The 13,344-nt window shown below is 47.3% G+C and overlaps 1 protein-coding gene across 1 annotated transcript in view; it reads left to right on the top strand.

Annotated features, from left to right (window-relative positions):
• Positions 1–13,344, top strand: part of TSG101 (tumor susceptibility 101) — a 62,829-nt gene that overhangs the window by 1,192 nt on the left and 48,293 nt on the right. The window contains exon 2 of the mRNA XM_073604118.1: positions 7,380–7,464. Coding sequence (XP_073460219.1) covers positions 7,380–7,464 — 85 coding nt within the window. The remainder of the gene's footprint in view (positions 1–7,379; positions 7,465–13,344) is intronic.

Here is a 13,344-nt window from a genome sequence, read left to right as displayed (position 1 = left end):
CTGTCACCCTTCATCCCCCTATTATATGTCCTATCATCCGTCACCCTTCATCCCCCTATTATATGTCCTATCATCCGTCACCCTTCTATCCCCCTATTATATGTCCTATCATCCGTCACCCTTCTATCCCCCTATTATATGTCCTATCATCCGTCACCCTTCTATCCCCCTATTATATGTCCTATCATCCGTCACCCTTCATCCCCCTATTATATGTCCTATCATCTGTCACCCTTCATCCCCCTATTATATGTCCTATCATCCGTCACCCTTCATCCCCCTATTATATGTCCTATCATCTGTCACCCTTCATCCCCCTATTATATGTCCTATCATCCGTCACCCTTCATCCCCCTATTATATGTCCTATCATCCGTCACCCTTCTATCCCCCTATTATATGTCCTATCATCTGTCACCCTTCTATCCCCCTATTATATGTCCTATCATCCGTCACCCTTCATCCCCCTATTATATGTCCTATCATCCGTCACCCTTCATCCCCCTATTATATGTCCTATCATCCGTCACCCTTCTATCCCCCTATTATATGTCCTATCATCTGTCACCCTTCTATCCCCCTATTATATGTCCTATCATCCGTCACCCTTCTATCCCCCTATTATATGTCCTATCATCCGTCACCCTACTATCCCTCCGTCACTCCATTATATGTCCTATCATCTGTCACCCTACTACCCACCAGTCTGTCATTCCATAATAATCCCATCACCCTCCTATCCCCCTGTCATCTGTCACCCTCCTATCCCCCTGTCATCCCAGGATAGGCCTGTCACCTCTCACCGTCCTATCCCCGTCATCTGTCACCCTCCTATCCCCCTGTCATCTGTCTCCCTCCTATCCACCTGTCATCTGTCTCCCTCCTATCCCCCTGTCATCTGTCACCCTCCTATCCACCTGTCATCTGTCTCCCTCCTATCCACCTGTCATCTGTCACCCTCCTATCCCCCTGTTATACAGTAAGGAAAAAAGTATTTGACCCCCTGCTGATTTTGTATATTTGCCCCACTGACAGAAATGATCAGTCTATAATTTTATTGGTCGGTTTATTTTAACAGTGAGAGACAAAATAACAACAAAAATATCCAGAAAAATACATTTCAAAAAAAGTTATAAATTGATTTGCATTTTAATGAATGAAATAAGTATTTTCCCTTCACAAAACATGATTTAGTACTTGGTGGAGAAACCCTTGTTGGTAATCACAGAGGTCAGACGTTTCTTGTAGTTGGCCTCCAGGTTTGCACACAGGAGGGATTTTGTCCTCTTTGCAGATCCTCTCCAAGTCATTAAGGTTTTGAGGCTGACGTTTGGTAACTCGAACCTTCGGCTCCCTCCACATATTTTCTATGGGATTGAGGTCTGGAGACTGACTAGGCCACTCCAGGACCTTAATGTACTTTTTCTTGAGCCACTCCTTTGTTGCCTTGGCCGTGTGTTTTGGGTCATTGACATGCTGGAATACCCATCCATGACCCATCTTCAGTGCCCTGGCTGAGGGAAGGAGGTTCTCACCCAACATTTGATGGTACATGGCCCCGTCCATCGTCCATTTGATGCGGTGAAGTTGTGCTGTCCCCTTAGCAGAAAAAGACCCCCAAAGCATAATGTTTCTCCCTCCATGTTTGATGGTGGGGATGGTGTTCTTGGGGTCATAGGCAGCATTCCTCCTCCTCCAAACACAGAGAGTTGAGTTGATGCCAAAGAGCTCAATTTTGGTCTCATCTGATCACAACACTTTCACCCAGTTCTCCTCTGAATCATTCAGATGTTCATTAGAAAACTTCAGACGGTCCTGTACATGTGCTTTACTGAGCAGGGGGACCTTGCAGGCACTGCAGGATTTCAGTCCTTCACAGTGTAGTGTGTTACCAATTGTTTTCTTGGTGACTTTGGTCCCAGCTGACTTGAGATCATTGACAAGTATCTCCCGTGTAGTTCTGGGCTGATTCCTCACCGTTCTCATGATCATTGAAACTCCACGAGGTGAGATCTCACATGGAGCCCCAGACCGAGGGAGACTGACAGTTATTTTGTGTTTCTTCCATTTGTGAATAATCGCACCAACTGTTGTCACCCTCTCACCAAGCTGCTTGGCGATGGTCTTGTAGCCCATTCCAGCCTTGTGTAGGTCTACAATCTTGTCCCCGACATCCTTGGACAGCTCTTTGGTCTTGGCCATGGTGGAGAGATTGGAATCCGATTGATTGCTTCTGTGGACAGGTGTCTTTTATACAGGTAACAAGCTGAGATTAGGAGCACTCCCTTTAAGAGAGTGCTCCTAATCTCAGCTTGTTACCTGTATAGAAGACACCTGGGAGCCAGAAATCGTGCTTATTTGATAGGAGATCAAATACTTATTTCACTCATTAAAATGCAAATCAACTTATAACTTTTGTGAAATGCGTTTTTCTGGATATTTTTGTTGTTATTCTGTCCCTCGCTGTATGTCCCATCATCTGTCTATCCACTGTCTGCCTGACTATCACCCCAGTATATGCCCCATCATCTGTCACCCCAGTCTCCTCCTGTCCTCTCCTGCTTCTTTCAGTCTCTCCTCCACTAATGCCCTTTCCCTCTTCTATTATCACCCCCCCCCCTCCCCCCAGTACTGATCCCTCCACCTTCTGTCACCCCTCTTACTGTTATTACACTATTATTATTACACTATATGGTCCATCATCTGTCACTTTCTCACCAACCGCCCTCTACTGGTCTGTCCTCATCTGTCACCCATCACCCCATCCATCTACTATTCCTATCCTCATTTCATTGTTCTACTCAGTTTTTTTTCTCTCTGCTGCCCCATCGTACCCATCTCCTTCTGCCTGCCATCTTGGAACGGGATTCCACCTATGTGCAGACAAGCTTTGGGTCTCTTCCAGTCTATGGGATGGGCAGAGACATGCAGTGTGGCTGTGCATTGGCATGACCCCCCCCCCACACACCCCTCACCTGCACACAGAGATATATCACACGTCTCTATCAGGCCCTGTAGACAGACAAAGACCTGTGGTGGGGAGAAAGCCACAGATCCCTGCCTGGTCCCATGAATCCGTGTCGTGTCTTCACAAGCCCCGGGATCTCATACTGAATACAGGACCTACCTCGTACTCCCCATACAGGACCTACCTCGTACTCCCCATACAGGACCTACCTCGTACTCCCCATACAGGACCTACCTCGTACTCCCCATACAGGACCTACCTCGTACTCCCCATACAGGACCTACCTCGTACTCCCCATACAGGACCTACCTCATACTCACCATACAGGACCTACCTCATACTCACCATACAGGACCTACCTCATACTCACCATACAGGACCTACCTCATACTCACCATACAGGACCTACCTCATACTCACCATACAGGACCTACCTCATACTCACCATACAGGACCTACCTCATACTCACCATACAGGACCTACCTCATACTCACCATACAGGACCTACCTCATACTCACCATACAGGACCTACCTCATACTCACCATACAGGACCTACCTCATACTCACCATACAGGACCTACCTCATACTCGCCATACAGGACCTACCTCATACTCGCCATACAGGACCTACCTCATACTCGCCATACAGGACCTACCTCATACTCGCCATACAGGACCTACCTCATACTCGCCATACAGGACCTACCTCATACTCACCAAGGTGAAGAGTCAGTAAGTGAAACCATACAAAACTAAAAAAAAGAAAGAAAAGGTATTTATTTAAAGTTAGGGATGCACAGATACCGGTATCGACGCCAATACCGAGTTCACGAGTACTCGAGAAAAGGCTCCCAGTACCCGAAACCGATACTTTGTGGTGTGATTTGTGTCCATACAAAATGAATTAACTTTAATGACATCCCAGTCTTAGTCTGTAGGGTGTGAGTTGTCCCGCCCTTTACAGCTATAACAGCTTTAACTCTTCTAGGAAGGCCATCCACAAGGTTTAGGAGTGTGTCTATGGGAATGTTTGACCATTCTTCCAGAAGTGCATTTGTGAGGAGGTCAGGCTCCGATGTTGGACGAGAAGGCCTGGCTCGCAGTCTCCGCTCTAATTCATCCCAAAGGTGCTCTATGGGGTTGAGGTCAGGACTCTGTGCAGGCCAGTCAAGTTCCTCCACCCCAAACTCGCTCATCCATGTCTTTATGGACCTTGCTTTGTGTACTGGTCCAAATCATTTAGTGGAGGGGGGATTATGGTGAGGGGTTGTTTTTCAGGGGTTGGGTTTGGCCCCTTAGTTCCAGTGAAGGGAACACATAAAGAGGAAGTAAACCCTGTTTGTTTAAACCTTTAACTTTTTTGCGGTGACAGAACGCAAATATGTGACCTTTCAGAGGATGGGCCTTGGTACCGAGCAGCCGCATATCTGCGTACTAAACTGTATACAAACTTGTGCCGAGAGCGCCCATCCTGCACGTTCCAAACTCTACTTGGGATTGGGAGCTTTCCGATCATGTGACACCCAGTCACGGCGGTCACATGACCGTAAACCCCGCCCCGCGTCCCAGCATCAGAAACCCCTTAAAGGGCCAGAAGGCGCTGGCGTTAAGGGGTTAATGCCACTTTAAATTAAAAACCAAAAATGACAGCTTACCAATCATTACATGTGGTGGCTGCATTTGTTTTCTTTTTTAGGCTTTCCTCCATCTGTTGTCACCTGGTGATCTGGCCAGTAGCACTCCTTCTATATTAGAGTCCCCCCCCCCGCCCCCACTCTGGAGGATTGAGCACAGGAGGCACAGCAGTATTATCAGTCGGGGTAGGGTTAGTGTTAAATGTATTAGCAGATTTAAATACACTAACAAACTGAAGCCAAACTCCAGCTCACACTTTATAACCAGGTACAGCAAACTTTTTTTTTTTTCTTCTTTTGGGATAAAGGTTTTATATGAGTGAGTAAATAAAAGCTGATCATTGTAAGCGCCCCTGCCAGTGGTAAATGGGTTTTGTCCTTGTAACTGCAAGCAAGCTTTTCTATTGAAAAGCAACAGACTTACTGGTTGGATCACCAGATGAAAATAGAAGAAGAAAAAAAAAAAAAAAACGAATGCAGCCATCACATCTAAGAAATTGGTAAGAAATGTTTTGCTTTTGGGTTTAATAGTTAGAATTCCATGTAGAAGTCACCAGCAGTGGTGATTCCGGAGAGTGGCGTGTGCTCGGAGGAGGGGCGAGGTGCTGTCATCGTCATGTGTTGCAGAGAAGTCTCGGGCTGGAATCCGGATCGCTCACCTCCTGAGTCATGGTGAGGTCATCATAAGCCGAGTACACGGGAGGAGCCGAGGAGTCTGCTTAGGGAAGTGATAATACCGGCACACACATCAATGATTGATTTATTCCAGAGGACATTTGTCAGGATGTGTGTTATCCAGCACTGGGCACCTAAGACTCAGCAGCCTTTGGAGAACTACAAAGCACAGCATGCTCTGACTGCCATTGCCCCCCGGGGGGGTACTGAGCACAATGGTGTCCCTAGGGGGGGAGCCAGAGGGGGCCCTGACCCTCCCAACATTATGCTGTGCCCCCCCAATTAAAAAAAAAATTGCCTATTTGTAAAAAAAAAAAAAAAAAAAATTGTCTAAGAGGGAGAGCGTCCCCAGTCAGCTCCTGCGGGGGTTTCCTCCCCCCTCCCTCTGCTCGCTGACACTGCATAATGCGAGCGCTCACACAACCACAGCCGCCCGATCTGCTCCTTCCCCTGCATCCTCATTGGCTGGGAGAAGAGCGAGTTGCAGGAAGGACTCCACCAGGACTCTCAGTTACTGAAAAAACAGACTGATTTCTCCCATCCTTAGGACAGGAGAACAAGCCTGTGTATTCCAAGAGATGCCAGACCAGCGCAGTCAATAGCAGGGGCAGGACAGCAAGAGGAGGCTGGGAACACCAGGGCCCAGTGGCAAGACAACCTTTGCACCCCTGATAGTTCTCCCACTGCTTTGGACCCTTATATTTTCTTGGTATGCTGGTGACATATATCTCTTGTTTTTTTTGCCACCCTGGGGGGCCCCAATACAGTAGGAATGGAGCTCACTGCAGAACATGTGAAAGGGCCGTTGTGGGGTCTTAGTAAAGGGCCCCAGGATATATATACATATATATATTTGCATTTTATAGTTGCCCCCCTACTTTTGTCCCTGTCCCACCATGTGCCCCCCCTAAATATGAAAGCTGGAGAGGCCACTGACTGAGCAGCCAGGTGTCTGTTGTCATCTTATAGAAGATGTGTCACTGGTTAGTAACCACTTCCCTCCGGCATGGCGTCATGACGTCCTGGACTTGGAGTGAAGATAACTGGGTGATGGGTGCAGCTACAGTCATCATCCAGACATCTTTCTTTTTTTTTTTTTCCAGCCAGCGATTCCCCGCAGTGTAAAAGCCATCCTAGTAGCTGATTAGCTGCTGGATTGCTTTTACAGGCAGAAATGGTATTTTGCCTATCATCTAGAAAATATAGCACCACATCCCTCCCTTACAAAATATTTAAGAAGTTTAAACAAGGTTTATGGGATTTTTAAGGTGCCAAATTAGAACAAAATAATTTTATAAAAAAATAGAAATTTATTCAAACACTAAAAGCAGACATACAAAGAGTAAATCTTGATATTACAGTACTAATACATGTGCTGACTGACTTCATCTCTCTACATGTTTCGCCTTGATAATTGGCTTCTTCAGGAGATGTAATTGGTATCGGGCACAATAAGCACTAGAAGTAAACAGAATTTTTGAAAAAACAGACAACAATTACAACAATATATGAATATATGCAAATTGAACAAATAGAAAAACCTTCATCGACTGAAAAAATGCATAGCACCATAGCCATCACTGGTCATAATATTTACCTGTGTATTCAAAAACTATTTGCATATGAATTAAGGCTCCAAAATCATGGAGATATGAACGATCGGATCATCTGGTAAAGCCATGGGGGGGGGGGGTGTATCTACTGGTAATGTAGTGGCTGTACTCTACATACATATGGTGCTATGCATTTTTTCAGTCGATGAAGGTTTTTCAATTTGTCTCCCACCTTTGCTGTCTCCTTCTTCTCTGTTCTGTTTCTCTCGCATTCCTTATTTTCTGTTCTCTTCCCCACTTTGCCTTTTCATTTGTCACTCTTCCTTCTTTTTTTTTTTTCTTCTCATCCCCCCCCCCGTCCTGGATGGTGATGTATAGTTACCCAATAAAGTCCAATGAATGTTTTTATTGGGCATAATGATTGTGTAATGTTCTTAATATAAAGAATCCATTCAGAAATTTTATAGTTGCAAGGTTTTTTTTTTTTGTGTAGCAATAATGTTAATTATTGATTTTTTTTATTTTTTTTTGTGTGTGTGTTTTCAGTACAAATACAGAGACTTATCGGTACGAGAAATCCTAAACGTCACCGGACTGTACAGAGATCTCAAACCAACGCTTGACTCTTATGGTAGGTGCATTTGCCCTGATGGCCTTTTAAAGCATCCTTAACCATGTTGCCTTTTATATGTGCGGTGTAGAAATAAAAGCGGTAGTTAGCCTCGGTTCACACCAGAGGCGGCACGACTTGCAAGTCGCCTCACCGAGGCGACCTGCACACGACTGCCGGGGCGACTTGCAAGACGACTTCTGTATAGAAGTCTATGCAAGTCGCCCCCAAAGTAGTACAGGAACCTTTCTTCTAAGTCGGAGCGACTTGCGTCGCTCCGATTAGAACGGTTCCATTGTACAGAACGGGAGGCGACTTGTCAGGCGGCTAGGTCGCCTGACAAGTCGCCCCCGTGTGAACCGGCCCTAAAGCTAAACAAAAAAAAAAGTCTTCCTACAAGGTAAAGGCATAATGTGCTAGTATGCATTGCATACTAGCACATTATGAAACGAAGCCCTCCAGCTGCGCGCTACCACAGCTGCAGAGGCTTCCATCTTCACCCTGGTCTTCCTTCCGGGTTCGTGAGTTGCGGTCGCTTGACTGGCCAAGCCACGACGCCGCCGTGGCATGGAGCTCTGAAGGAACGATACTGGTATGCCCTTCCTTCAGAGCACATGTGCCGGTGACACCACAGGCTCACTAGAATATCTCCTAAGCCAGGGATAGGCAATTAGCGGACCTCCAGCTGTTGCAAAACTACAAGTCCCATCATGCCTCTGCCTCTGGGTGTCATGCCTGTGGCTGTCAGAGTCTTGCTATGCCTCATGGGATTTGTAGTTCTGCATCAGCTGGAGGTCCGCTAATTGCATATCCCTGTCCTAAGCGGTGCACATTTAGGTGATATTCATTTTACCTACAGATAAGTTTTATTATAAGCTTACCTGTAGGTAAAAAAAAAAAAGTTATGTTTACTAATGTTTTATAGTGATACTAAACACACACTATTTAATGTACATTGCCCCTTTTATTTCTGTATATGATGACAAAAAGAGAGGGTTTCTGTATATGGATAATGGCACTGTAATTTTAACTTAAAGTAGAACTATAGGCAACATTCTTTTCTTTCTCGAACATCACGGGACACAGAGCCACAGTAATTACTGATGGGTTATATAGGTATCACTGGTGATTGGACACTGGCACACCCTATCAGGAAGTTCAACCCCCTATATAATCCCTCCCCCTTGCAGGGATACCTCAGTTTTTACGCCAGTGTCTTAGGTGTTGGACGTGTAAAGATGTCCTGTGCTGAGCTCCAAAGGGAATATCCTAAGATCCTATACTGGGGCAAGCCAGGCGAACCGGATCCATTCGAAGTGTCTTTTCATGGCCGAATTGAATGGTACCCGGGCCTCGTGTCCGAAGAAACGAGGTTTTACCCGTAATGCTTCTCTTTTTAGAGAGCTGGACCCCGCAGATCAGAAAATGGCTTTAAACTTCCTAATTTCTGGCGAGGTGCTTTACGGTCCCAGAACTGTTGGATCCCCCTACTGATGGGGGCCCCAGTCTCTGACGGTTTTTTCAAACGGAGCCCACCGTGAGAGGTGAAGATTGGGTCTGTGTAAACAGCACCCTGCGGCTGGATAAGGTAAGAGGAGATTCCACAGAATTTTTGAGTTCTAGTGGCTTTTCTCCTTTAAGGTAAATGCATGCTATGCCTATTGTGACCACCGGGGGCTGCCAAGAGCACAAACCTACACATGCTGACTTTGTCTCAGGTGTTCAGTGCTGATTATTCCCAGCATCTCAAAGCAGGCTGCAAGCAGGTAAGGTGGAAAGGGGGGATTTCTCATGTTTGAATGTTCCCCCCAGGCTAGAGAGGGGCCACAGGGGTCTAGAAAGTGGTTATACCACCCGGGCTCTGTGGCCTAAAGGCCACCATCTCTGAAGATAGCCGTTCAGGCAAATCTTGTTACCAGTCTCCCTCCTTCTCCCCCCCCATCCCCAGCCTTTTCTCCAGAAGCATGACAGGAGAGTCGGCAGTGCGGGAAGCGCTCGTTTTTTTCAAAACTCGAGGGGGGGGGGCGGTAGAGGAGGGGGCGGGATGTCAGCACAGAGTGTTTAGACTCCCACTCAGGCCAGCTGCAGGCTATTAGAGGCACTCTGTACAGGTGCACTCAGCCTTCTGAGAGACACAGAGCTGACGGTCGCATGTAAGGTGGGACACAGGCATTCTCCTAGGCAGCATTTACTGAAGTAACACCAGACTGAGCATTGGGTAGCAAGGCTTTTAGCCAGACTACATCGCTCAGCGGGCAGTGTTCATTTGTATACCTCACACCTTGTTGCTTTGCACTATGGGTAGAAGAGGTTCAAGCACCCCAGGAACCAGAGACACTAGGGGATCTTCTTCAGGTTCTGAGGGCCCCCTGTCGGCAGCATCCTCCCCCCCTAAAGATGGGCCAGGGACGGCTAGCCAGGGAGAGCCATCGGGGTCAGGGGCTACACCTGCTTCTGGCACTTCAGCCCCTGTATATATTACACAAGAGGTTTTTTCCTCAACCATTAATGGTCTAGAGGAAAGATTAATGGCCGTGATTACGTCTTCACTCAGTGGAAGAAAACGCACTAGGCCTTCCTCTGTTCCCCAAGACCCTCAGACAGAGGAGCTCTGGGATAAAGGAGATGAGTCCCTTTCAGAGGATTGGGATGGGATGGATGATTCCTCTTCGGGGGAATCAGGTGGAGAGGGACCCTCTGCGACTTCCCAAGAGGAGAAAGTCTTAGTGCAGATCCTCACTGGATTGGTCCGATCCACATTTAAGTTGCCCATACCTGAAACTGCTAAAGAATCCTCTTCTGCTTTGGGGTCACTGAAACCTTTCTAAGCAGCACATGCTTTTCCTGTTCATACTTTACTTGAAGAGCTTATTTATTCTGAGTGGGATCACCCAGACAAACGTTTTTTTCCACCGAGAAAGTTTTCAACACTTTATCCGATGGAAGAAAAGTTTATTAAAATGTGGGGAATACCGGCTATTGATGCCGCCATTTCCTCCGTAAATAATAGCCTGACTTGTCCTGTAGACAATGCTCAGATGCTCAGGGATCCTGTAGATAAAAGGATGGAATCCCTATTGAAGGATGTTTTCTCCTTAGCAGGATCAGTGGCCCAACCTGCAGTAGCAGCGATTGGAGTCTGTCAATACTTAAGAGACCATGTTAAGCAGGTCATCAAAGTATTACCTGAACAGCAGGCCCAGGGGTTTGCTAACCTTCCAGCGGCCTTATGCTTTGTGGTTGACGCCATTAGAGATTCTATCGTGCAAACCTCCCGTCTTTCACTGGGGTTGGTGCATATACGTAGAATCCTATGGTTGAAAAATTGGTCAGCCGAAGCACCATGTAAGAAGCTACTGGCTGGGTTTCCATTTCGTGGTGCAAGGTTGTTTGGAGAGGACTTGGATAACTATATCAAGAGAATCTCTTGTGGGAAAAGCACTCTCTTACCTGTCAAGAAGAAGAGTAAGCGTCCCTTTTTCAAACGGACTCTTTCCCCAGCGCCGGGGGCTTCAGCCTCCAGGCAGTCTCGAAGGCCGCCTCCATCGGGGTCCAGAGACAAGAGTCAACCCCAGGGACAAAAGAAGTCCTGGGGAAAGAAGCCTACTAGGCAAAACACTAAGACCTCTGCATGAGGGGGCGCCCCCGCTCACTCGAGTGGGGGGAAGACTGCGACAGTTCTCAGAGCTCTGGCACGAGGACTTCCAGGACAGATGGGTAGTCTCCACGGTAACCTTAGGGTACAAGCTGGAGTTTCAGGAATTCCCTTCTCCTCGGTTCCTCAGATCAAATGTTCCCAGAGACCCAGAGAAGAAGCAGTCGCTCCTTCTAGCGTTAGAGCGACTTTTGTCGCAGGAGGTCATTATGATAGTTCCCGCAAAGGACCAGGGATTGGGCTTCTATTCCAACCTTTTTACGGTCCAAAAGCCAAATGGGGATGTCAGGCCCATTTTGGACTTAAGGGATCTGAACCGATTCCTAAGGATTCAATCCTTCCGCATGGAATCAATTCGAACAGTAGTTCCCACCCTGCAGGGAGGAGAATTTCTGGCATCAATAGACATCAGAGATGCATATCTGCATGTGCCCATTTTTCCTGCTCATCAGAAGTTTCTGCGCTTCGAGGTAGGAGGGCGCCGTTTCCAGTTTGTGGCTCTGCCTTTTGGGATAGCCACTGCACCTCGAGTGTTCACAAAGATCTTGGCTCCTCCTCTGGCCAGATTAAGGGCTCAGGGTATAGCTGTCATAGCATACCTAGACGACCTGCTCTTGATAGACCGGTCGGTAGCCTCTTTGAATGGAAACTTGAGGACCACGGTCAGGTATCTAGAACACCTAGGTTGGATCCTCAACTTAGAAAAGTCTTTCCTAAAACCAGTAAGAAGACTGGAGTATTTAGGTCTGATTATAGATACAAGCCAGGAGAAAATATTTCTACCCCAGGCAAAGATCACTGCTTTGAGAGAGCTGATTCTGACAGTAAGGACCAAGAAGGGTCCCTCAGTCCGCCTTTGTATGAGGCTAATAGGGAAGATGGTGTCTTCATTCGAAACAGTTCCCTATGCTCAGTTTCACTCAAGAATGCTGCAACACAGTATTCTGTCGACCTGGAACAAGAAGGTTCAGGCATTAGACTTTCCGATGCACCTGTCGCATGCGGTGCGTCAGAGCCCTAATTGGTGGCTCATACCCGAAAACCTGCAGAAGGGGAAATCCTTTCTACCGGTTACCTGGACGGTGGTAACAACAGACGCCAGTCTGTCAGGTTGAGGAGCAGTTCTGGAACAGGCTGCGGTCCAAGGGGTATGGTCCAAGACAGAGAGGACCTTACCCATCAACATTCTGGAGATCCGGGCGATACATCTAGCTCTAAAGGCCTGGACTATCAGGCTACAGGGTTGTCCGGTCAGGATCCAGTCCGACAATGCCACAGCAGTGGCTTATGTCAATCATCAGGGAGGCACCCGGAGCCGAGTTGCTCAAAAAGAGGTGAACCAGATCTTAGTCTGGGCAGAGAAGCATGTGCCATGCATATCGGCAGTTTCATCCCGGGAATAGAGAATTGGCAGGCGGACTATCTAAGTCGCCAGCAGTTACTTCCAGGGGAATGTTCTCTGCATCCTGACGTCTTTTGGGCCATATGCCAAAGATGGGGGGTTCCAGATGTAGATCTCTTTGCATCCCGATTCAACAAAAAGATAGACAGATTTGTGGCAAGGACAAAAGATCCTCTTGCATGCGGGACGGATGCGTTGGTGATTCCGTGGCATCGGTTCTCACTGATTTACGCATTCCCGCCTATTCTGCTACTACCACGACTCCTTCGCAGGATCAGGTAGGAAAGGAAGTCGGTACTTCTGGTGGCCCCCGCTTGGCCCAGAAGGACTTGGTATGCAGAAATAGTAAGGATGACGGTGGGTTCCCCGTGGATACTACCGGTACGCCCAGACCTGTTATCTCAAGGTCCAGTAGTCCATCCTGCCTTACAAACGCTAAATTTGATGGTTTGGCTATTGAGACCCACGTTCTGAAGAGTTGTGGGCTCTCAGGTCCTGTCATATCTACCTTGATTAATGCAAGGAAGCCAGCTTCCAGGATGATTTATCATAGAGTCTGGAAGGCTTATATAACCTGGTGTGAATCCAGAGGTGGCATCCCAGGAAATATGTCATAGGTAGAATCCTTGATTTTCTACAGATGGGATTAGAGATGAAGCTGGCCTTGAGTACCATCAAGGGCCAGGTCTCTGCTTTATCAGTATTATTTCAGCGGCCACTTGCTTCGCATTCTTTGGTCCGAAACTTTATGCAGGGGGTGATGCGTCTTAATCCTCCGGTTAAAGCGCCCCTAAACCCCTGGGACTTGAATTTGGTCCTGGCTGTGTTACAGAAACAGCCTTTT

This window comes from Aquarana catesbeiana, linkage group LG11 (assembly GCF_042186555.1).
Source record: "Aquarana catesbeiana isolate 2022-GZ linkage group LG11, ASM4218655v1, whole genome shotgun sequence".
Taxonomy (NCBI): Eukaryota; Metazoa; Chordata; class Amphibia; order Anura; family Ranidae; genus Aquarana; species Aquarana catesbeiana.
The sequence above is the reverse complement of the archived record's forward strand: the minus strand, read 5'-3'. Positions and strand labels throughout refer to the sequence as shown.